Raw genomic sequence first — 27,847 nt, 5'->3', positions numbered from 1 at the left:
ACAAGCATAGGGCCCGCTTGATGGTGAGCAGTCTCCAGAGGAGTTACATGCGCGTTGCCGACCCTAACACTCCGCACCCTCGTTGAGCTCTGGCAACCTTACTCACCGGCAGGAGCACAACACTATAAGTAGGGTCTAGTGTTATTTGGCTGCGGTTTTCTGTAAGGTGGAGGATCCCCAGTCGGGCTCTGCTCTAGATCTGGAATGACATCTGCTGTGCTGTGCACTACAACACAAAGCGAGATGACATTCACAATGCCCATACCTCTCTTCTGGAAGTAGTTTAAGGACGCACCCGGGTCCAAAGGACGAGGAGGAGGTTAATATAATTTTGTCACGGCCTGAAAATACACAGAGCACACTGTCTGCAAGTAACATTATAAAAATCACAACAAAACATCAAACAGCGACAGAATATGCACGAAGTTCTTAGTACATTTATAACTACAAAAAACATGACACCTGTCAATGACAGTAAAAATAGAACCGATCCTTGAATTTGATAACAAACGGCCAGAGCAAAGACATCCTGTATGTTGTTTAACAACAATAAAGCATAACTTAATATTTGCATGTACTAATAGGATCGTAGAAGTTCCTGATTTTCCTTATGGCTTGATTAAGAGTCCCCGGCGGGTTTCGTTCTCATTTTAAAACTACGCGTTGGATTATAATGAAACTTTGCATCTACAATGACATGAAGTATATTTGGGACTGAAATTAGTTTATATTGCTCTACCTTATAAAACAAACGAAATAGAGCAAAAACAAATTTTGTATGAAAATCTTAAATTCGCTGTATTTTTTTAACTATGGTATCCGAGGCTACATAAACTATTTGAGTACAAAGTTTAAAGAGCAATCTAGCTAGTCGTTGTAAAATGAGAGCGTAATTACGTTTGTATGGAGAACCGAGCATGCTGCGAACTCTTAAGTAAAGTTACATTGTCGTTTGTTTTAATAATAATAAATAATGTGTTTATATCTTTTGTATTGTTTTGTAAGTGTTTTTATATTTTACTTTTATATACATATTGTAAAAAGCCTAATCTGAGAGAAAAAGATAAATAAAGGAAATAAATAATAATAATAATAAATGAGAATCTCGTGAAAGCCGAGAAGGACAAGTCCAGTAAGTACCTAGACTTGGCTCACGAGATAACCGCCATGTGGGATGTTGATTCGACGATCATTGTCCCGATAGTCGTTTCAGCGAATGGTCTCATAGCGAAGAGTCTCGACCAACACCTTGAGAGACTCTCGCTAGGTGGTTGGATCAAGGGTCAGATGCAGAAGGCGGTGATCTTGGACACGGCGCGGATAGTCCGCCGGTTCCTCTCTCTGCGGCCCTGACCACCGGCAGCTTGGACCCTGCCCCGCTGCTGGCGGCACCCTAGGTTAGGTTTTTTATAATGTGTTTATATGTATTTTGTATTATTTTTGTATGATTTGTTGTATTTTACTTTTATATTCATATTATAAAATGCCTAATCTAAGACACAAGATAAATAAAGAGATAAATAATAATAATAACAATATTTTTTATTATATGTTATATAGTACGCATTTTTTTTGTGATATTTGTCATCAAGCTAGTAATAGTTATTTACGATACAAGTGCGAAAAAAAGGAAACTCGTAACAAGTGGCGAATTACCTATTCGCACATGTATCGTACAACTTTTTACAGTACATATGACCATTTAAATTTTCGACATAGTTATGTAATTTGCTAATTATCACTCTAGTGCGGTAAAGTAGACATTTTTACCGTAAATATTTGTAGACACATTGGCTCCCAGCGAATTAATTCAACATCTTTCTTCTTCGCTGAATATTATAAAGTTTCTTGTATAAGCATAAGAACCCCTAGTGTAAATTCATTCGATAGCGTGACGTGACGTACGTTAAGTCTCATTTTGTATGGGATTTAGAAACAGCGCGCCAAGCGGGAACTTTTGGAAACTCAAAATCCCATACAAAATGAGACTTAACGCAAACGCGTACATCACGTCACGCTATCGAATAAATTTATACTAGGGGTAAAGTAATTCATTATAATTAGATAGTAGATAAAACTATTTAGTAAAACTAGAAATTTACTATCTATCTAGTCCTTGTTCACGTGTCATTCCCTTCAATGCCGTGGCGCATCAGCCATAATTATAGACATTTCTATGAATAAACTAGTCGCAAGCAGGAAGCGAAGAACTCGAGGAGAATGTAAACCGTCCGAGCCTACACGATGTAGAAACACCATTAAGTGCTAATCAAGTAATGAAAAATAATTATTGTTTCACTTTGCTCTTGTAAATGTAGATTGCATTGTCTGTTCCCTTCTCCAGTTTTGAGCCTGAATAAATTCTTACTCACTAGAAAGTGACGTATGCCTTATATCGACGATACACAGTGGATACCTGGCGAGCCTGTTTGAGATGGGATTCGCTCAATGACGGACGCTTCGAACGTCGTTATACTTCTATCTGACACGTGTAACCATCGTGTATCCGAACGCTTAACAATTAGAAATGTTCGCTGCTGTGTATGGGCCCTGTTTGTTTGTACAGATACAGAGCTGGGTGCGGCGATTACGCGGTGCGCCGAACCGACGCGGATGTGCGTTTTCGCATATATTAAAAGAACTAAAGCTTTTTGCAAACGAAACATTTTAGCGACCGGTTGGTCTAGTTTTGATATGACAGTGATTAGTTTGCTCAGTTGTAAATAAACTTGAATAAATAAATGATTCTAATATATCGGAGTCGGAAGAAACATTCAATTAAAGATTCGTTCGACTTCTTGATTCAATTGCGATTGGCCGTGGTGTCTACGTGGGTACTACTTAAAATATACGGAGATAATTACAAGCATTAATATAGTTATATCTTGAGGACATATTCTATTTATAAGACTCTTATTTTAAATTTACTTTTTATCATTAGTTTTAAGTTTATTTATATTCTATTTTTAGAGTGTAAAATGTTACTTATGTATTCGTAAGAAACGAATAACATACTTTTTATAGAGTCATCTGCGAATAAAAATTACATATGTACTTGGAGGTAAAAGGATCAATTTTGTGCACCTAGGATAAAGTGGTGTTCAAGAGAAATGGCAAATAACGTAAACATAATGTCAGATTTTGTTAGCATTTTACATGTAACTTAAAAGTTTTACTGTGTTTTCATTGAAATATTTATAGTTTAATTAGGAATTGGTATAAATATAAGATATATAAACTGTTGATAAAGTGCGGGATTACGAAGAAATGAAGGTAAATTGGTTTGTTTCCATTATTTGCCATTTCAATTGAACTCCTCTTTACCTAGAGTCTTCCGTATTTTTTATACGTAATGAATTTTGTTAAATAATAAATTAGATGAGTTACGAGAGCGCAGTAGTATAAAAAATAATAATGTTTCAATTGACCAGTCTCTCCTAAAACTGCCTTCTCAAAAAAACATGAAATAAGTTGTCCATATACAACATTAATCGAAATTATCACCTATCCTCCTTTGTTTGTTGCACTTCGTCAGCGGTAAAAACGTGTCTTATCGTGGTATTCGTGAATCTGGTGCTTTTCCCTGAAAGCTACAACCGTACACTAGGCGTTATGCCAAGCGCACGGCAAGAGATTAGATGTACTTATATTGTCCCATTTCTAAAATGGCCTTAGGCCATCAACCGCGAAGGCCATAAAACGAATAAAAGTTCCTACTTTAAGTACGTACGTCATACCTACAACAATGATGAAATAGAAGTATTACAGTGCGTCATGCGTACGACGTCGCCGGCCATGATCCCCATAATCCCCCCTGATCCCGCCCCTAGACCGACTTTCTGACACAAGCAGCGACACAGACTTAACGGCAGATTCTTTCTTGGGGTTTTTTGACCGTGTTTACACCTTAATGTACTAAATGTATAAAATAATATTATTAATTAGTCAATCCATTGCGTAATTTATTGGTATGTATATGTACATATATTTTATTATTCTATATTGACTTCCGCGATTTTTATGTTTTGTATTGAGTCGATAGCATCGATTAGATTGAAATAATTTATCAGTAATGTTTTAAAACGTTAAAAATATTGTTGACCCTTAGTAATTGTATGCAAGTGACAAACGGGAACTATACAAAAATATCAGATATAACTGTTCATCATGAACTTGTATAATTTATTTTATAGCTGGGTAATCGATGTTTTATTAGCATAAGCAAGCAGTTAATGAAGCCAACAAAAATGACCTCGCTTTATAACTAAGTTCAAGTTTTACGAGTGCGTACTCAAATTCATTCGGTCTTGAAACATATTATTGTCTTCTAGATACTTAATTGCGGGACCTGCATTTAAAGTTATTACATTCTAAATCTTTAATTCTAACTTAATTTGAGTACTAACAATGCCTCGTTCTCAAAAATCTATTAGGTTTATTCTACTGCATTGTTACCTACTATTTTAAATTACCTATTGGTATCGTCAAATAACCCCGACCTTTCAATTACTTACAAAAAGTCACCCGGATAAAGATGAGAAAGCGACATCATACTGTACCTCACCAATTTACTATGGTAGGCTTCTAAAAGTTCTTGAGATAAAGTTCTGATCACGAAGACCATAAAATTATCAGCGGAACTCCGTAATGGAACACGGTATACTGCCACTGCCGTGTTTGGGCTAATTGTAATTGTCACGAGATGTAGATGTACTATAGCCATCAATGATTTTAATGACATTTTAAACTGTTTTGTGTATTCACTTTTTTTAAAGATCATTTACTTAGTAGTCACTGTGTTCTTTTAAGCTATATTTATTTCCTCAATATAGAACCTTAGGTTTTATATTAGACATAAGTATTTGTTTCCTGTGTATAATAATTCTGTTTCTATACTTTCTATATATTTAGGTCCAATCCCTACTAAATCTCTAATAATAATGGCACCTAACACGCTGCTAGCTTGTCTTTTGGCATCCTATGGATGTCAAAGAACTTATTCCACGACTACCTATTAGACTGGTTAAAAAAGAGATTCTCCTAAAAACACAAAAAAAAAACGGGCATCTACATGCGTTTTTTGCTTATGTCGTTGGGGACCAGACTTGAAAACCTGCTTCGTACGTCGTATTTCCGAAAGAACGCTGGTAACCGACCTTGAGGGTCATTCCAACTGACTTCCAACATCCACCTGAGAACTGAAAAGACGTATCTCCTAACTACTCATAGCAGCACACGACTTTATGACCCGGTGTAAACGAATATATCGGGTTTTTATACGAGCTTTCGTTACCGTTGGAAGGAATGAGGAAACGGCGCGCTTGCGTGAGGATTCGCAAAAAATATTAACTACTGGTGCTTAAATAAATGATACATTATAAAGTACGTAATGCTGGTTTTTGCGCTGTAAATGCTTATTTGTGTAAATAGTTTTAACTGTCTTGTTGTTACAGTATATATAATAATGAAATCAGATACTTTGTTGTTGGAATCCTTTTCAAAATATTTATTCTTGGTTCCAAATGTATTTAATAATATAATAAATTGTACATTCCTGTTTAATAATATTTATTCGCATACCTACTTATAGTACTTATACTCTATTCTCTTGTTACTCTATTGTATGTACTTAGATTATTATATTAGATATTTTTTTCCGTTAACTTAATTTATTATACTTTTTATATACAAAATATACACATTAGCAGTTTTGGGGCATCGTCCCCAGGACGCTTGCTGCATTTCACCGTTGGATTGGCAGACTTAGCCGCTGAGCGAAATATTCCTCGGCACGAAGATCGCCGAACACCCAGACAAGTTTATGAGAAATTTCTTTCACAACTTGTTTGGTCTCTGATGACCATGGCCCAAAGGTGTCGACTGCAAGTGCTGCAAATTTAAAGAAAATAAACAAATAAACAAGAGCCAAACGAGGTGTCTCACGTCAATATTACTAGATGTGCGACGTGCGAATATAACATACGAATAATTCTCTCGAATTCTCCAGGATCCAATTATCATATAGTGGCATGATAACAAAGGGACCAACTTCTCAATAAAATAATTTTTCAACACACTTGCTCGTAACGTGGAACTTATTGAAACGCTTTTTTAGGCTCATAACCCTAGATATTACGCGCATGTGCCTTTTTAATATATTATCGCACTTGTGCGGTAATGTATCATAATCCGATTGAGTTAAGATTGTAACTAATTGCTAGTAAGAGTATGGAGACGGGGCTTTCTAAAGTTGGTCCAGTAAATTTTACAACAAGGACTCACGGACTCCGGTGTCCGCCGGGACGCCAGCGGCAGGGCCGAGATCCGGCATGCAATAGGACATATGCAAGACTTTTATTATTTTAACAGTACAAATTTGGTTAGCATGATTTTTTACCTTTATTTCCTCGCAAGTGTAGTAACGCGTGAGAATTGTTCATTACACACATCAGCTTTCTTATTGCGCGCTCGCTTTCAGCTCGTACGCACAATACCGCCTCGTGTGTACGTACACATCACCAACGTAGCATTCCAAAACGGTATATGTAGCTTCATAGTAAAATTAGGGAACACTTTCAGTTGACTAGGATTAACAATATTTGAGTTTCGTCATTAATTCAGACAGCTATTTAGATTGTCTTGTTTTTTGTCCTCTTTGTGCGAAATGCGATGACGGCGTTGGCTGTAAACTTATCCAAGTGTACCAACACAACACATAACGTTTACTTGTCCGTGAACTATAAATAGCAGCAACTTAGCAACAATTACTAATCGGGAAAAGTTAAAATAAATCATTTTACTTCTATCGATGCATTACTTTTCAATTTGTGGTATTCTATTACTTAGATGCAATGGTAACGTGTTTTATATGTTAATTTATTACGACATTATTTATAAATCTCCCAATTAACACCTACTTCTACTCTGAAAACTTGTTTCGCTTCTTTTATTGAGGTATATATATATAGAGGTAATAGTTCATTACGATACAAGTGCGCGAAGTAGTAAATTCGCAACGAGTGGCGATACTCGTAAATTAAAACACGACGGAAGGGAGTGATTTAAATCGATACGAGTTGCGAATTACCTTTACGCACGTGTATTGTACAACGATTTACAGTACATATGGCCCTTTAAAATTTTTCACGTGCGTATGTCGAAAAAAATATTAGTTACCGCGCTAGGGCGGTAAGATAGCACCATATATACTGTTAAGAGTATTGTAATCATTAACACATTAACGTTATTGCGTACGTACCTACTAATGTACCGCCAACCTTTGTGAAAGACTTAGCGCAAAAACTATTCGTTTTGGGCAAAGGTATGCCCCTGCTAGTAAGTCATATATATTTTTTTATTACATTATATTACATTATATATTTCGAGGATGTCAGAAACGGCTTTAACGATTTCGATGAAATTTACTATATTGGGGTTCTAGTGGGCGAAAAATCGATCTAGCTAGGTCTTATCTCTGGGAAAACGCGCATGTTTGAGTTTTTATATGTTTTCGAGCAAAGTTTGGTCTCCCAGATATTAATTTAAGAAACATGTAGTCTGTTCGAACAAAAAGATAAAACATACTAAGTAAGACCAGCTTTATCATAACCGATTCGTATCCGTTTAACCGTCCTGAGTCCGATTGGTCTGGAGATAACCAGACTAACCGTCCCGAGTCCGATCAGTCCGGATCCATCCAGACGGGGCCGGACCCAGCCAGGATTAATTGTGATTAGTACCGATGCGAAAAACTTACTCCAGACTCACACTGATTAGCCATCATCCGACTGGTGTGCTATTTTCAAAGTATGCATCGTATGTACAGTTGTTACTGTCCCATGGCTAAATAAAGAATTAATTTAATCCCATTTCTTGTTGTTACACTATTTACCTCCATAAAACTGTTTCTAAAATTTACCTTATTTACATTTTGATTTATCTAAATAAGATCGTATGGGTAATGGAACCTATTTAGTAAAATAACGTAAATTTACTAAATTCTTATACCTCATATTATTAACTTTTTAACACCAAACAAGGTATAACGACTGAGCAAAAACCAATTATCTTTTTTCCGACATCCGACTTATGTATTTATGTACACAGGCAACCGTTTTGCAAAATGGACGTTCGTAAATCTCAAATTTCCGGAGATCATTCTAAAATCGTGGTTATTTAACACTTAAATTGTTGATATATTATATCTACTCAAATATCAAATTACTCCGTAACTCAAAAAATCTTTTGAATTTAAGATTAGTAGTTAAGTTTAATATTATGTAATGTGATTTTTATTGAAATAAACTGCTTAATTTTTTTATTTTTTTTTACTCAAGGTGAAATACTCAGGTATACATATATGTATGCGTATTTGTATATATGTGTGATATTCTGGATTCAATTATCTAAGAAGTAATTTAGTAGTATAGCTTTAATTAACGACACAACTAATAAGTTACAAGATAAATAAGGTAGGTAGGTAAGTAATCTACAAAAAGTTCACTTGCCAGACAATTAAATCAAAATTTGTTACAGCAATTCTGCTTCAGAATAAATTAACATTATGCTCATACCTACAAATAATATTACTGGATTATTGTTTAAAAAAAATTTTTACTTACATGTAAAATGAATTTTAAAGGAAAATAGAACCAGGTAACAATAGGCGGTCTTATCGCTAAAAAGCGATCTCTAAATTCGGTTTTTAAGTAATATTTTTTAAAATTATCGCTGAATACATTATTATTAAGATAATAATGATAAAAATACTTATTCTGCTTTTAAACTTTGCTTTTATGTTGTGTGTAAACTGAGTAAAGTGGCTATTTAAGTAAAATCATCTTTGAAGTATTTTATTGCCTTAGCACTAAAATCACAACACGAGGCCCGGGCGGGCGGCGCACTACGCGCGCTGCTGTGCTCCTCCCACGCGTATAAGCGATCTGGCCTACGGTCCTTTTAGAATTTAAATACGATTAAATAGCATAAAATATATTACATTTCTGTATATATTCCTCGCAATCATAGTTTAAAGCAGAGTGTATAACATTACCATAAATACCCATACTTTATCCTCGACTATATCTCTAGGTACTTACTTAGCTTTTGAATAATCCGCCATATTGACCGCCCCAAGGCTCTGACATTAAATTTATATAAGTAACAGTTAAATATATTTCTGCGTCAATAATTTAAATTAAATGTCTCCTGTCATTCATTATTTTTTACCCCAACACTAGTTAAGTGATGTATTCTAGACACAGAGACGGGATAGGTGATTTAATCTTTCTTTTTTTGTATTATCGATTTTAGTAGTAATATTAAATCAGTTTATTTACAATAACAATATACATAATGGATATATACAGAGGATTAATATAACTAGCTTAAATCTAAAATAGGTCTTTGAGGCATTGTACCAAGGATGCTGGCGGCATTTCCTCGTTGTGTCGCTATACTGATACGTTGTGCGAGGAAGCCGCCAGCTCTTCGGTCACCAATTATGTCAACCGGATGTTTCGCGATTTCAATTTTAGTAGTTATAATAATTATATTATAATTGCTCGCAGATCAATCCTTGTCGACAGCGTAAACTGATGTATTTTATGGCTATCTAATTTAAGGAGCTATATAATTTACATACAAAAATATTTTGCTCTTACAAAATTATAACACATAACAACAACTCTATTGTCAGTTTAAAACTCCGCTGAACAAGTTGCAGGCTGAAAAGCATCACGCCGCAAGCAGGTCGCAGGCCGAAAAGATTTTCTCTTACTTAATTGACCGCAACGAAAATGGATGAGAAAACAACAGCCCACCCGGGGAAAGGTTGAGGTCGTATCGCTAGGAACCCGGACATGTGATCTGCAGCTTAACCTAAATCAATTGATTGACATACTCGACGATTCAGCTTGAATGCCGTTCGGCCGAACGTATTATATTCATATTATATATAATGTCATTTTTACATTGCTTGTTTAAGTATTCGAAATGAGTAATAATATATTAATGTATATTCGGAAAAAAAATAACAATAACAAAAATAGTTCATATATAAGTAGGTTTAAAACGATAGCGACCCACCGCTTAGCCATACAAATGTAGTCCCCATTTTTCCCTGAGATTAACATTACAGAAAATATTCTTACGCAATTTAATCATTAACAAAAAGCTTACTCCATATGGATTTCGCAAACGTCTTAAAATAGCTGCAAATGAAATTTTATTATGGTTGATGAAGATAAAACAATTTCTAGAGGCGAGCCGAAGCCGCCTGCCTTGAGGAGCGTCGGAACCTCTTATCTCGCGCAATTAAATTCTATAGCGACCTATAGCTACAAGTATATCATAACACTGAAATGCAGTCTTTATACAGTCTTGTATACTCGGTCAAGTATTTTTAAGTACTTTTAGTTTCAATCCTTAGGTGTAAGGGTTGAGTGGACGCTCGAGTTGGGCATGCAGCGGGGCGGGGCGTGCGGAGTATATAATGCAAACGTATAGGAGCGGCCTTAGTGCACGCTGCTCAAATCACTTGTGAGCCCGACGCCACGCTACACGCCCCGTCAAACGCTCCGCTTCGAGCGTCCACTCAGCTTACACAAACTCCCACCAAAGTATTTACAAAAACATATATGCCTCTTCTTCATTAACGGCCTCCTAGCCTAGTCGGCCCCGTGTTCGAATCCTGGTACGAGTAAGGACATTTCTTTGTGTGTTCATTTATTTTATTTTTCATTTTATTGCTATCAACAGTAACATCAGTGTCGTCACAAGTATTTGAGTTTGGTTATTTTCTATGTACAGTGGACTCCGGTTAGTATGACTTCACATATAACGACCAATTGCTTTTATCGACATAAGTAGGTATAGGCACATGTTTGGTTTTAGTATCCGCTATTATGAAATTACAACTGGTTATAACGACTCCGCTTATAACTAGAAAATTTCACATAAAATCCGATCATCAATAATGAATTAATTAAAAAAATAAATACCTTAAAACTAGCAAACATATTAAAAAAATATATTTTAAAACTAAATACTACAAATCGATGCATTACGCAACCCCACAGTGTCAGGGAGCCGGCCGCGGAACCGCGGAATGTATAAGTATATGTATTTATTAAAAAAAATAGTACAACTAAATATGTACATATATGCATATCTCAATATATATTCTTATACCCACAACACAAGCCTTATTGAGCGTACTATGGGCCTAGGTCGATCTGTGTGAAATTGTCTTATAATATTTATTTATTTATGGCTGTATAAATTAATTATAACTAGTGAGCCTATCTTGGCTGTCCTACAAACCCTGACCGCTTACAATCCTATCAATAATGTTTATGTATTATTATTTATAGGAATTGTTACTAGTACTTATATGAGTTCTTAAACAAATTAAAAGACAATTAGCCTTGGCAACCAATTCAAAAGTGGCGGAAACTTTTATGAAACAGTTCCATTGAGTCTAGATAAAGAAGCATCGCTTTTATAAATGACACATGTGCTGTGTCCGGAAATAAAGGCTTATTACAGTACATTAGTGCGTGGTCCTAATTGGTGCACAAGGTCGGGGGACAATGGTGGCACAACAATCGTCGCGGACCGCCATTGTGGGAAAATTCACTCACTAAGAGGAAAATTTCTTGCTGGACGCAGATTTTCTTCGTTTAGGAGGAACTTTTGTACTTCAGCCAGAAAAGGCTACATAGCACACTTTGTGCCGCTTTCACGTTATACGACATATTTGGCGCAGCATATGCATTAAAAAAACTGTAATGCTAACTAATAACAGAAGTCGCCATTAGTAGCGCTAAGCGCCACTACCTTTTAGTTGTATTCTGGGGGCCGCTGCGGGCGAGCCTACGATGGTCGCGCTGTTATCGTCTATCATAATGGCCGTCAAGTTCTAACAAGTTGGAATCTTAATGCGACAGTGACGAATGTCACGATAAACGTTAAAACCGCAACCTTCCTACCTTTACTGGCCACTGATCGCGGCGATACTACACTAGTTACTTGTATGTATTTGAATTTATGTGACAGCTTGTAAACTTTCTTGCATTACCTACTTAAGTATTGTATGACCGTAAGTGCGCATTTTACGATCTTCTTTATAGATGTTTTGGTTTGTAATGTTATTAAGTAGAGCAACTACTTATTAAATGACTGCGTAGAAGGGAATATGTCGTATCCATTATTACGTTAAAGGCATGCACCCAATGCACTTTATTTTATCTTTAATTTACCTATGATATTGTTAAAAATCATTTAAACCACATATTAAAATATTTGTACGATTACTAATTTAGTTCTCAAACAAGCAAATATGATGAAAGAGAGAAAGATCGATAGCTATGTTTTGTTTTCAGGAAAATTAGCTTCCTGAGTTTTCTCAACAACCAATGCTTATACATATTTATTCTTGAATCTAGTTATGTGTATATAGAAGATAAATTTTAAAAAGTAGCATATATTCGCACAAAGCTTTTCGTTATTCATTTACGTTACCTAGCTCTCAAACTATCGTGCAAACTTGGCTTCAGCTTCCAAACAGGCTCCGTGCGATTATATGCACATGTGCGCTCTCCGTGACCCCACGACCTGTGGCAACATCCCACATCGCCGTACCATCGTTGAGTCTATATATTAACTGTCCATTCGTAAACCTTATTGCAAAGACATAAGCTCTACTAATGGATAGAGAATGTACCTTTTAGTACCTGTGAGCTGCCACACATTCGTATGTGCAACGGACACGGTATGCAGCGCTAATCTTATCTGCCGTATCCGTGTTCCAAAACACATTTAATGTTATACCTTACTGCATAAAAATAAGGTTGATAACTAAATGAGATGTCGGGTACAGATACGACGCACGTGATTAGCAATGCATATTGTGCTTATACCGGTTTGAAAATGCAGATCCACAAATGTCAGTGCAGCCAAATAACTCATCGGACATGTGAAGTAACCCCAGCAAGTTTGGCTCGAGAATTACGACGCTGCTGATATTAATACATTTTGTACCAAAAAGTAACGTTTTAGACACAAAACGCAATATTTAATTTGACATTCGACAAAACGGCAGGACTGAGAAAATTTCTAAATAAATAAATAAAAACTTGGCAATTAACTGTCTACACTTAACTGGAAACACACTAGTCTATTATATTAAAACTGGAAACACACGATGTCTAGGCACTTTCGACTTAAAAAACGCGAGTGACTCGATTTAATATATTTAATGGATATATTCGGTATCGTGTTCTGATTAGAACAAAGCAGAAGAAAAATTGTACGCGTCAAAAAAAAAAATTTCTACTTTTGTGTAGAGGGTTGGCCTACTCGGACGACCCACCCCATAGAAATAAAATTACCTACATACATCCGCAGCAGTAATGCCGCAACAGTAATATAGCTGCAGTTTTCATCTGAATGTCAACCTATATTTTAATAATAAGCTTTCCTGATGGTGCGACCAATTATGACTTGTTTTTGTGCAAGCAACAACAAGCTGTCAAAATCAGTGCGGTATTGAGTCCTAGGCGTGTTTACCATTTTTAACGAATGGCCAAGTTGAAAGCATCATAACCTCGCATCGCAAGGGATCATTAACGCCGGATGCTGCTATTGTGACGTTATTCACATGTTCTAAATAATAGTAATGTGCTCAAATAATAGTTATTTCCCTACAATTTTATTCTATAGTACAGTGCCGAGTAAAGGTTGAGTAAATAAGCAACATTTCACTGTTCATATTCGTAAACTGACATTTCCACTTTAAGGACAGGCGAGCAAAACTGTTTTTAGATACCTTAAAATCATTTTATAATTCACTTTTCCGGCTTACTCAAGCTAAGGGTAGTACTAGTTTACCCTTGAGAGTCCATGTAAGCAAACTCTGGACCGGTTTCGACGTGAAGAAGTGTGCCAGATATTTTCATAGAAATTTTACATGTTTCGTGATTATTCCACATTTTCAGTTTGTTTTTGCAGTCTGGACAGCTTGGTCTAACAGAGTATTACTAAGGAGTTTTATCACCTGTAGGCTCTTTAACATTTGTCACCACGCCTATGACGTTCTTCTAACAAGTATGTACGCGCGATAGTGACGGGCATAGTGACAAGTGATAAAAATGGAACCGTGCTACCAACGCTGCGGTAGCAGTATGGTTCCGTTGTTATCACCTGTCACTATGCTCGTCACTTTCGCGCTTACATACTTGTTAGAACGTGACAGGTATGGTGACAAATGATAAAGAGCCGACCATCTTAGCCCTACTGGAAATCTATAGTAAAAACATAGATTAACCTTATTTTTCTGACTTTGAAATGTTACCTACCCATGACCTAATTTTAAGTACCTTAAAATTGTGGCCTGCCAAGTGTCCATGAAGTAGGTGAAGTACAGACATAATTACAGAATGTTTTATTTTTAACCATATCTCGTTATTTAAAGTAATTATAATTAGTTTCATTTATTAATACTGATCGTTGGTTCATTTACTAACATTAACACTACCTTTTAATTGAACACCCAGGAACAGTATTAAAAGATATATTCAGCAAATTATACTAAAATTAAAATAAAAAACATTTTGTCTATATAGTAAGGATAAAATGACACACTAAGCATCGACATAATGGCATACTAAAATTCTTAAGACATAATTTACAAAATAATGTTTGGTTTTCTTTATAACATCAGCACATGAAGCATGAGCCCAACGAGGACAATTTTTACATCGTAACCAGTCTTCACCGGGCTTAGAACGGGATTAAAGTTAATTGTAGTTATTATAGGGTTCAGTTGTCGTCATCCTCTGTATAGCATAGACTATGCCGTTTTGTTTAGAGTATACGTACGAACAAACGCATTGAAAATCATATTTAATTAAAATAACTGCCCATTATAGTAAAATTAAGATAGATCAGTAGCTGATATCGTTGGTATTCAGTTTTAGTCAAAATAATTACAAATTACTACACATAATTTTCATGAAAACTGAAGAAACTCTTGTATAAAATTAACTTATGTGGGCACCAAAAACGTACACACTCATTACTTCGATGCGACTGAGCCAATGATGCTGGGCATCTCGCAGAGTTGTAAAAGCGGCCAAGTGCGAGTCGGACTCGCCCATGAAGGGTTCCGTACCATTAATGACGTATTTAAAAAAACTACTTACTAGATCTCGTTCAAACCAATTTTCGGTGGAAGTTTGCATATATTTTTTTTAGATTTTTCATTCTGTTATTTTAGAAGTTACAGGGGGGGGGGGACACATTTTACCACTTTGGAAGATGGTAATATATATCATATATTTTTTTTTCTAGACTTTAGTTAGAATAAAAACACATCTATAAATTAGGCAATGTAATTAATTACTTATTCATACAAAAATAATAGGACCTATGTTGTTATTTTAATCCAAATATAAAAGGTTATCGGTAATGTAATCAACTAATCACTTATTCAGCCAAAAATAACCTGTAGTTATTTTAATTCAAATATAAATAATTTTATTATTTAACGTAATCAACAAATTCAAATGTTTAGGTAATTAGTGACACTAAGATGCAAGCTCCGCAATCACTGGACAACTGAGGCCTGCGCAGGCGAACGCCACACACGCTCAGTTTTACCTGTACAGTTCAAGAGCCCATAGGTAAAAAATATCTGTTTTCATATGTATTTGGGCAGGTCACCTGTGTGGTCGTAGAAAACTGCACAGTCAAATGCCACATACACTTCTTTCTACCTGTGCTGTTGAACTGTACAGGTAAAACTGCGCAGGCATACCCTAGTGTGTATGGCCAGCTTAAAGCATTAAATCCGCCATTTGTGCTTTTTTTGTCTAAATATATAAAATAAAGAAACACAGACCGGGAACCTTAGACCGCACAAGAAAAAGTTTAAAATCAAATAACAACGCTCATTCATCCTAGTTTGTCATCATTGAAGGTTACAAAATTTGCGAGAGCCAATTGTAATATATCGGATTTGGTTCGGAGCGGAGCCAATTTTGGCGAGCCTTGAAATGTTCGTTACACCGGCAATGACGGGGATGACAGGAAGTGACGACCACAGATACCGTGGGAAGGCTTCAGGGGATTCAATCGACTTGTTATAATGACAGCTCATGACATTGCCCACATTTTCTAACGTCGAGATAACGAATATCACTTTGTCTCTTATTTCCCAACGAACATGCTAAATTCTGACGGTGGCAAGATTTATTTTTTCTAAACTTGCTCGTTGTTTCAATCGGAGTACGCCAAAATGGCAATCTGCGATCTTAAGAACTCTAATTTAAAAAGGAGTCGATATAAGCTTTGGGACTTTGGATAGCATAACAGTTCTGCTGCTTTCTCTACATAGTTAGGAATCATGTATATTATAACTCTCAGTCCCGGATTTAAGACATTTTGATAACCTAAGAATTTTTAGGCCATGAGCACCCTCATCTCTCCTTCATCCATAAAATGTGATTGGTACAAGTAATCACTCTCCCTCTTACATGGAATAAAAGAGGCCATATAATTTTCCCATTTGGCAGCAGCTATGTTTACCCCAATCCCATACGCAAAAATAGTACTTCGAGCCGGATTTGTACAAACCACATGTAGATTTGGCACATCCGTTATCCGATGAGCCTTTTGTTCGCATATGCATTATGTATTTTCATAAGTGGATGATAATTAAGAATTTTATGATACAACACTGGCTGTATAGAATCAGGCAGATATGACTTTTCGAATGATTATTTCATGCGAATCTCTACTTGTTTGGTGTAAGAGCCGACGGCCATAAGGTACCTTGCACGTGTTTATTGTCACAGATGATTCCATGGAATCGTTACATCCATGACCGTGCAGATTTGTCGTCTGACAGGACAATGGGTTCGCATTATTTATGTTATTTGCGCCTAAAACCCGGTTATAAAGGTACACGATACCGAGTAATTGCATAAAATTAGGGTTAAGATAATTCTAGTTCGCAGTTAAGAGATATTGTTCAAACGATTGCTAATGATCTTGCGACTAAGTACAAATACAAATGGAAGACTTTTCAGTTAGATATTACCGTCTGCCTCTATTATTACATGTCAACAATGAAAAATACTTGACTACTTAGGTAGTCCAGCATTTTCCTTAATTAAGAGAATTCTTAATCTCTCTACTTAGTCGCTTATGCTTTATCCACGATAAAAATGAATCTCATAAAGAATTTGACTGAATCAGTTAACATTGTTGACTTTGACGACCGGTTTGGCCTAGTGGGTAGTGACCCTGCCTACGAAGCTGATGGTCCCAGGTTCAAATCCTGGTAAGGGCATTTATTCGTGTGATGAGCATGGATATTTGTTCCTGAGTCATGGGTGTTTTCTATGTATTTAAGTATTTATAAATATTTATATATTATATATATCATTGTCTAAGTACCCTCAACACAAGCCTTATTGAGCTTACTGTGGGACTTAGTCAATTTGTGTAATAATGTCCTATAATATTTATTTATTTAATATTTATTATTTATTGTTTCAATATATCACTGACATTAGGAATGTTTAAAGATATATCCACTTCCATTTGTTATATCCACTGCATCGCTTATGATTTCCCTATAGATACTAATTTAGCATCCGAACAGATATATATTTAGCCCATAAATTTAAGTAGCAATAATATAGGCCATAAAACAGGTATAAGAATAAGGTGTACCAAAACAATTGTTTGGTACATTAATTTCACAATGGTACAGCTGTGCCGCCATCACCGCCTATTTGGGTGCTACCCGATCAGCATACAAGCGCGCATTTCGTCACCACCATGAGTGAACTGAACTCAAAACACAAACTATTATGAACTCTTATCCCTTGTCTTAAGATTAAGTTTCTAACCCAAAATTATCTTGTTAGAAGGAAGTGAATTAATGTATTCAGTTTTTGTGCGGAGTGTTGACATATTAAATGTAGTAAATACATTACATATTTAATTTTGTTATAGAGGTAGATTTTTTTGTCAGGAAACAATAATGTAGTGATTATAATGTATCGCCTGTGTTTGCCATTAGTAAGTAATGTATATGTATATGTATTTTCTACCCAATTACAATACATTATTTCGTTTCTTCTCAAACGAAACCTAAGGCGCAAATTACATATATAAGGGGCATTCCATGAGCTGTCCTGTACAAACGTATTTTATTCCGTATATTAGATACATTTTTTCAATTTGATTATTTTAGGGGGCATTTTCTACATCAATGGTGACAAAAAAAAATAACTCCTATACCTGCATATAAGTACTATCTTCAGAAAATTCGCGTATATACAAGAAAACGGTCTAAAATTTCATGGAATGCTCCAAAAATACTTTTTTTATTCCTGTTATGTGCTCTTAATATTTGTCGGTCGCTCGTAATATTCCAACATTTTCAGGTTTTTAAATACGAATAAGTTCCTAATAATACCATTGAAGGTTTCAAGCACGTCACGACAGTCATCACGTACTATTTCGGAATAAACCTGTACATATTACTAAATACTATTGCTTCGATTGCTTTTATTTTGTCACTGTCAAGTATCTACCTTATACACTACTACCTATGCACACAAAGTTTTCAACTCTGATAGGAATAGGAATATGTTCACATTTGACGAGGGCAAAGTGAAACTTGAGTTAAGAGAATATAATTATAACCACTACGTCTTAAATAGAGCACTACGTTTTAAACTGATCTTCATTTGTCTTGTCAGTTTCATAAGAATAGCAGACGGATCGTAAAAACATTACCCTTGTAATTAGTCTGCTAGATACATTTTTATTCCGCAAATGTGTCGAACGCTTGTCTTATGTTGACGCGAGTGACGAGCTGTCTCTGCTATAATTATTGGTCTATAGGTAAGTATGAATTAAAAATAATGTGGCATTGTTAGTTTTTTTATTAGTCAGGAACATCTGCAAACGATATCACGATGATTAAGAAATAAAGGAAAAAAGTGAAAGTGGATTAAAAGTGGAAAACTCACTGTTTCGGCTAGTGATCCCAGAGTTGCGAGTTTGATTCTCTTTTGTTTTATTTCGAAGCAACGTGGCATTGTGTTATCGCTTCAATTATTTTATATTTTAAGGGAAAAAATATGTATGCTAGTATCTAAATTAATTTACATTGCGACTGAATGCGATTGATGCGACTGAACGCAAATGCGAATTGTATTATTATTTGCCTTATATGTCCCCACAAACATTATTTTAGTAAATAGATACATTATGGAACTTGGAATATTTTATTAGTCAATACTACAACTGAACAAAAAAGTAATAATAGTATAGGGGGACGGCAAATGTATCGGCTGATGATGATGACTGAATGATGAATAGCGGGTAGCATATTCGTAGCGGATAATAAAATAAAGGGCAAATATAAATAAAAATATTTTTTTTCCACCTATTGTGAGTCATCTGACAAACGCGTAGCGTGCATGCTTCATAAAATATGGAAATGTACGAGTATATGACAAACAATGCATGATATGTTGTGATATGGTTGGCAGAAATATGCCGGTCTTATTTAAACACTGTTAATATTATAGCGTGAATTGTCGTCAGTGGTACGAAGGTCTTCTTTGAAGACTCGTTTTATTGACACGTGTCAATTACGGTTAATCTATTTATTTTCTAATGTTTTTTTTACTTAATAGGAAAGTGGACGACCGCTTGCCCATATAAATGTAATCTCTATTGTTCTCTTTTGGCTATTGTCATTGTGAAAAATATTTAAAACACATTTTTATGTAATGTAACTAAAGTCAAACGGAGGGGGGTTTGACTTTTAGATTTTTAATTTTTATAAAAGCTAGAAGAGATAACAAATTGCGAACAAACTTTGGAAGCTCGCAAAAAGAGGGGTGTTATCTGGCCAAGACGAGCAAAGCGAAGCGCAACCTACCTACCTTTTCTCGAAGTGCTTCGTCATTTTTTTAACCCTCATAACTAGGGTTTGGATTATACCAGATAAACGAAATTCTCAGGATATAATGTCAATAGTAGATTTATTAAGCATAACAAATTTCAATTGCATAGCTCTCATACTTTGGTTTTTATTCATATCTAGAAAAACCTTGATTTCGTCTCAACAAGTATGTCGTACAAGACGTATTGTATAATAAAAAACAATGAAAGTGAATAATTTTTTCACCTTACCCCATGACACGGTAGCGAAAAGGCCAAATTATATACTTTGACTAAGGTGTAGAGTTTGTGAAGTTAGGGCTTGTAGAGTTAGAAGCTTGGCTCTACTATTAGAGATCTGATAACATTATGACAGTGCGAGCCTTATGGTTTCGTCTTGGCCACATTTTACATGAAAATGTTTTTGATGGGATATGTTGGACGCCAATGTGAGTCGCTTAACTTCAAACACGGATAAATCCATTCGACCCTCTTAGGAAATATCTACCGTGTTACCTGTTCCTAATGTCAAAATCGCAAAAACTGACAGTTGGATTTACCCGATTGTTTTCTTGCGGTGGTTATTATTATGTAGGTTGGCATATGCATATGCGTATCTATATAGATATAGAGTTAGACCAAGATAAGTCTGCGACAATTTTGGTAGCACATGCAGTGCCAGTGTTATTTTAAAGGTCAAACTTCTATGAAATTACGAAGTATAAATAACACTTGCACTGCATGTGCTAAAAAATTGTTGCAGGCTTATCGTGGTGGCTCTAGCGTAGGGTTTTTTTTATTTTTATTATTATAGTTATTTCATACCTATATTACATAGTGATTTAAAAATGCATGTAACGCATATTAGCAGAATTTTATTAAATTTTAAGATCCATTTCAGTTAATGCTTACAATCGGTCTGACCAGGGTATCGGTTTCTGTTTGTAAACTTTAACCAGTGATGTGTATATCAAGTGTAGACGTCGAACACCTGTCTATCCTGTTACCTTACTTTTATTTTATTTTCTGAGTCAAAAAAATAACAAGCAGCTCTGAATAGAATATAAAATTAAGTACATATTTCTGTATGGTGTATGCTTCAAATTAAAGTCACTGCTGCCAAATCCGTCCACGGGCTGATTCCGTATACTGCGTAACCAACTATTCAAGAGACAGTGCGCGATTGCCGGTTTGATTAATTAAACAGCAATAGTATTTAGTTCCAACTGTCAAAAGAACGCTCTGCAACTAAGCGCGGATTAAAAAAAAAGAATTTTGTACTCGACAGAAAGATTTTGCACCACTGGCCTCTACCGATGTAAAATTATGCGGGCTGCTAATGTCGAGTTTGCCTATATTTCTTCTCGGAATATTATTTCATTTCTAAGCGAATTTCTATTGCAAGCTGTAAGATGATTGCTCAAGTTTTTTTAGTTGAAATATTCAATACTTAAATCATTTTGTCATACACATACTTAAACACGCGTAGTAATAAAGGGTTTAAAAAAAAAAAATTTAGGGTGTCAAAGCAGCTATGATATTATTATATTTCGACCGTGTTGATTATGTCATGATGAAACAAAGTACCTGTACCTAATTCGTAACACTATGAGAGTGTGCTCAGCTGCTCGGTCATTGTGCACACCGCGCCATCGCTCAACCAAAAATATACACATTGACGCAATAAAAAACCAGGTATCTTATACTCCTATTTTCATCATGAAATATCTATGTAATCTGAGAACTCTCGTCTCGAAATACAGTCTCGAAAACGACAATTGACAACGTGAAATTAAGTTATGCAAAACATGTAGGTTAATAAGTTAATAACTATATTTAGTGTCACGCTGCTGACATAAATACCATATCTGCCAGTCTCGTGTTTAATTATAATTGTTTAACCCCAGTCTGTTTTGCTCGTGTCATCCTTTAAATAAAATTGCAAACATTAACGAGTAGGGATCGTTTTGTTTACAGGGCTGCAAGCGATAACCCGGTATGACGGCCACACACGGAGGGGGACGTGAAGATGACCGCCCCGACAAGGACTCGGTGTACACGCTCAAGACCGGCTTCAAGAACGACGGCTACCAGCACGACAAGGACAACGACGACATCGTCAAACCCCCACCACTACCCATAGAAGATGAAAACTACCCATCAGGAAAAGTTAAACTATCAAGAAACGAGAAATGGAGAATACTGAAGAACGTAGCGGCAGTGAGCGCCGCCTTCATGGTGCAATTCACCGCTTTCCAAGGGACGGCTAATCTACAGTCGTCTATCAACGCCAAGGACGGGCTGGGCACGGTATCGCTAAGTTCCATTTATGCGGCGCTCGTCGTATCCTGTATATTTGTTCCCACCTTCCTAATCAAGAGGCTAACTGTGAAATGGACCCTGTGTTTGTCCATGATGTGCTACGCGCCGTACATCGCGGCGCAATTCTACCCGGCTTTCTACACGCTGGTGCCGGCCGGAGTAGTGGTGGGGATGGGAGCGGCACCCATGTGGACGTCGAAGGCCACGTACCTGACGCAGGCTGGTAGCGTCTACGCGAAGCTGACGGATCAAGCTGTCGATGGCATCATCGTGCGATTCTTCGGCTTCTTCTTCCTCGCTTGGCAAACGGCTGAGCTTTGGGGAAATTTGATCTCAAGTTTGGGTAAGTTTCATTATCTGTAATACCTAGTTAAACATGATCTTACAATAACCAAGTGGCATACAGGTTAGCGTATTTAACGATTAAAAGGAAAATAATCTTAATATATGCTGCTTCTGATTGTATTTGCAATGGATTTTTAAGTTATCGTTTATGTTTGTGACATTTCTTTACGACACCTGGAACAGAATCCACTCTTACAACCAATTTCAATGTATCGTTCTTTACTATTTCGATGAAACGAACTTGACCTGTTGATGAAGACCCAGTCAAAAACACCAACTCAGATCCAAAGAAAACTTATGTGAAATAATGTATTACGTCAACTAAGTACCCACCGAAATATTGTAGAACACTTCCAATTCCTTGACGCGCGTCCACTTAAACCAAACATAGCCAGGTCTTTTTTGACTTGCTACCCTAAGCTAGCCACATAATATGTCTCCCAAGTTGCAAATTGTGCAATTTCTGCATATTATGGGTACTTACTTTTTTTCTGGCCATTTCACAGTCGAACAGATTTTTTTAAATACATCACACGAGTAAAATAGGGCTGCGGACATTACAACTATTCCTACATTGCAGTGTTCTCATCGGGCGTGCACAGCTCTAACGGCACCACTGAAAACAACACCAAGACCCTGCTGACTTGCGGAGCCAACTTCTGCATGATCGGCGGCGGCCAGCACGAGAACCAGAACCTGCATCGGCCGCCCGACAGCGAGATCTACGAGATCAGCGCCATCTACCTGGCATGCGTCGTGGTCGCCGTGCTCATGGTCGCGCTTCTGGTGGACCCACTATCCAGGTACGATAACCCTTATTATTCATGAACTAAACTGAAGTACTTCCCAAATATTCCGAAAAGTTCTCACAGCACACCATCTAGAAAATGCTCGTATGTACTCTTTATCAAAAAATAACAAAACTTCAAGAATCATTATGATCAGATTTAACATTAAATATGTCGAAAACGAAAAAACCAATATACGACGCAAATTAATTTGTTCTTAAAACCTGATTCAGGTTAGGTATACAAAAAATGGGTAAATATAAATATGAACATGTTCTGTGATCATTTTAATTTATTTCGTCTTAGAGACTGACTTGCATGACACGTGTTAAGGCTAAGTACGTCACATACATTTAAACTGTTAGTACGAGTATTTGCTCGCCTAAAATCTCACGCTTTACAAATTGTTATAGATATATTATGTGATATGCATGTCATATCATAGTCCATATACCTAATTAACAAGGACACGTCACAATTTTATGAAGTTTAAAATTTAACTCTTATTTTAAATGTAAATTAACTTAGAGTCATTTTTGTGGGTCTTGATAAGTGAGATCGTTTATAGTAAACGTCAATCGATATCTATATAGTGTATGACGAAATTTAAAAATAAACGATAATTAGAGTTTCTGTGTATTTCTGTAATTGTCGATTGAAAAGTAAACATATATGGCCCCTATACCCTTTTCAGAAGACCGCAACTACATATGTGCATTTTTAAATCTGCCTCACAAACAATATCTCACCCCACGCGTCTTATGAGTTTCACTGTTTCCGTTTTGTCAAGAGTAAAAAGATAAATTACAATGAAAAGCGGAACAGCCCACTGCAGTGTGTATAAGCTACAGAGACGAAATGTGTAGACCCACTGAGCCGATCACGAAATATGAACCTAAAGTCATGAGGCGGTCAAAAATATGAAAAATATTGAAGTCGCAGTAGTAATTCGCCTTAACCTCCGTCTAACGCGAACTGCCAAGCTCTTTTTCTGTATGTCCCATTTCTTAGTTTGATTGATACTCGCCGGGTAGAGGCCGGCACGCTTTTTGCCGGCTCGTGAATTCCTGAGAACGGCATGTCATTGCCTTGATGTATTTGTATGTATACAGAGATGTTCAGCAAAAATTACGTATGTCTAAATAAATTCAGATAATCATATATATGATACTTTGTAAACAAAACTACTTTGGAAGGCTTAGCCTGTACTATCAATCCGTTTTCGTTTCTTGTTTCAGTTATGAATGGTTTAACCTCATAAAAATTGACTTTTCGACAAGATTAGATGGAATGCAGTAAGAGGAAATACAAAAAAAAAACAACTTTCATATGTATAAACATGAACGTTCTCGTAACATAACGCTCTTACTGATATCTCCTTAAACTTTAAATCTCTGGTTGTTCCAGCTATGCTGAGTACAAAACATTTTGGATTGCATGCAGTTTCAATAATAGTATATTTATGTAACAATCTCTTTCTAATGGCATGTTGTTCTTGTTTTTTCTAAAGTGCCTTCGTTCTCCAGATACGGTGAAAAACAGAGGAAGGCTGACCCGGCTAAGGAGCTGTCCGGTATCCAGCTGCTGTCGGCCACGGCCTACCAGTTGAAGAAGCCTAACCAACAGCTGCTCATCCCCATCACGTTGTGGATCGGCATGGAGCAGGCGTTTATCGGAGCAGACTATACTCAGGTAAGGACTCGAAATAAGAAATAAAAAACCTAGGGGGCAGAGCCAACGGTGCGATGGAATATCACCCGAAAAGCGATCGAAATTAGTGCCAGTTTAAGGGTTAGTTAAGTTTAGCTTAGGATACCACTGAATAATCAATAATAAGAAACGCAGAGAAAGACCAACCAGTAGGGCTAAGATGGTCGGCTCTTTATTATTTGTCACTATGTCTGTCACGTTCTAACAAATATGTAAGCGGGAAAGTGACGGGCATAGTGACAAGTAATAAAAAAAGCGGCCAAGTGCGAGTCGGACTCGCCCATGAAGGGTTCCGTACCATTTATGACGTATTAAAAAAACTACTTACTAGATCTGGTTCAAACCAATTTTCGTTGGAAGTTTGCATGGTAATGTATATCATATATTTTTTTTAGATTTTTCATTCCGTTATTTTAGAAGTTACGGGGGGGGGGGGGGGGGACACTTTTTACCACTTTGGAAGTGTCTCTCGCGCAAACTATTTAGTTTAGAAAAAAATGATATTAGAAACCTCAATATCATTTTTAAAGACCTATCCATAGATACCCCACACGTATGGGTTTGATGAAAAAAGATATTTTGAGTTTCAGTTCTAAGTATGGGGAACCCCCAAAATTTATTGTTTTTTTTTCTATTTTTGTGTAAACATCATAATGCGGTTCATAGAATACATCTACTTACCAAGTTTGAACAGTATAGCTTTTATAGTTTCGGAAAAAAGTGGCTGTGACAGAATCGGACAGACAGACGGACATGACGAATCTATAAGGGTTCCGTTTTTTGCCATTTGGCTACGGAACCCTAAAAATGGATCCATGTTGCCACCGCTGACCAAGCAGTCTATAACCCAGTGGTAGATGGCTACAGTTAACTTTTATAACTGATGCTAATACACTTCTACAAATATTACTTTTTTTTTATACTACGTCGGTGGCAAACAAGCATACGGCCCGCCTGATGGTAAGCAGTCTCCGTAGCCTATGTACGCCTGCAACTCCAGAGGAGTTACATGCGCGCTGCCGACCCTAAACCCGCCCCCCCCCTCGTTGAGCTCTGGCAACCTTACTCACCGGCAGGAACACAACACTATGAGTAGGGTCTAGTGTTATTTGGCTGCGTTTTTCTGTAAGGTGGAGGTACTTCCCCAGCTGGGCTCTGCTCTAGATCTGGAATGACATCTGCTGTGCTGTGCCCTACCACACAAAGCGAGATGACATTCACAATGCCCATACCTCTCTTATGGACGTAGTTTAAGGACGTACCCGGGTCCGAACAACTACTTACATATATTAAAATATTACTAAAGTTTCACACAAACTCATGATTTGCCTGCTTAAAAAAATTAAATATATAAAAGGATATTAACCCTAAGAAATAATAGCCAAGCGAAACTGGACAGTTACCAATTGTGTTTAAGGGTCTCAGCACACTAACGGCGCGCGTATAGGCACAAGAATCGTTATAATATATCGATATATTATATTTAAAATATATAGGAAATTGTGAAGCTTGTAAACCACATTAGATTATATTTGTCCAAGATCGTTAAAAGTAAATCTGCTCTAATTATTGATATTTAGCGCTTTACAGAGATATAAATCAACGTTTACTTGCCGTAAAATGGCGTTACCTTTATGCAAACTACAAATGCGAGTCCCATATCTCGCAATTCTTACATAAATCACTCACAATTTAACTAAGTACTTAGTAAATAATAGTTGTTTATCACCTATAGTTACTTTATAGTTCGCGCGACTCAAAACCACTAAATCATACTTAACAAGACACGTATCTATTTCAAGCAAAAACCTATTTATATTATTCGCTTTTTTGCCAAGCGGAAGCGGTCAGTATTCAGTCCGGACCTCGTCACGTTTTGAACGACCATCAAACGCGTGGAGATGTTTCGATTGATTGCCAGTACGTGATTGGGTTTCACGCATAATGCCCATATGGCTAAAAGCGTTAACTACATATTGGTCTCATATGGAGTTAATGCGTTCTTCTTTCGCGATAGGTATCAGCTGGACATTGACATGAGAGAAACGGTGCATATGTTCTGTTCAATTTGCACAAAGACGTTAGATCTGCCTGCAATACTAGGCAAACTGAAACTTACGTGCTTCAGCAATATTTTTACTTAAGTAATATGCAATACCTTCTTGAATCTAATTACTAGTTGCGCGTTAGTTTCGCTAACTGATTACAACGCCACAAGTGACTGACGCATTTTCATAAGTCACGATGTCTCTTTTTACAAAAAACGAACCCTGACGACAACATGTTAACGCTGAAATTTCAACAGACAAAGATGCTACATATTACCGTGGCAGTTGAAACCGAAACGATTTGTTAAGGAATGCGTGCTCCTAATATTTATCGTTGATTTTGATTGCGAGTTAAGACATTGCATTTTCTACCTATATAACTACTTTAGAATCTTTGTTTAGCCAAACGTGAAATGAATAAGAAATAATTATACACATAGTTCTAGAAAATCGTTGATGGTATAATGTCCTGTTCTGAATAAAAAGTAATGATATCAATGATTATTTCCCATGATGAGAATCTCGTAAAAGGCGAGAAGGACAAGTCCAGTAAGTACCTAGCCTTGGCATACGAGATAACCGCGATTTTGTGCAATGTGTTTGGTAAATGCATTCTGTATTGTTTTAGTGTCCTTTTGTATTTTATTGTTATGTACATACATA

The 27,847-nt window shown here is 36.4% G+C and overlaps 1 protein-coding gene across 3 annotated transcripts in view; it reads left to right on the top strand.

The window, feature by feature from the left end:
- The window catches only part of LOC133529021 (UNC93-like protein), a 127,727-nt gene that overhangs the window by 85,599 nt on the left and 14,281 nt on the right, over positions 1-27,847 (top strand). For 2 of the 3 annotated variants that reach the window (XM_061866723.1, XM_061866649.1), the window contains 3 exons: positions 21,949-22,636; positions 23,219-23,441; positions 24,953-25,118. In XM_061866723.1, the coding sequence (XP_061722707.1) occupies positions 21,970-22,636; positions 23,219-23,441; positions 24,953-25,118 (1,056 nt within the window). In that variant the 5' untranslated portion in view covers positions 21,949-21,969. Of the gene's footprint in view, positions 1-10,535; positions 10,694-21,948; positions 22,637-23,218; positions 23,442-24,952; positions 25,119-27,847 lie in introns of those variants that run through there. The other variant, XM_061866802.1, reaches the window with a different exon arrangement.

The sequence above is a fragment of the Cydia pomonella genome, chromosome 1 (genome assembly GCF_033807575.1).
Source record: "Cydia pomonella isolate Wapato2018A chromosome 1, ilCydPomo1, whole genome shotgun sequence".
In the NCBI taxonomy this organism is placed as follows: domain Eukaryota; kingdom Metazoa; phylum Arthropoda; class Insecta; order Lepidoptera; family Tortricidae; genus Cydia; species Cydia pomonella.
This window is presented reverse-complemented; position numbering and strand designations above follow the sequence as displayed.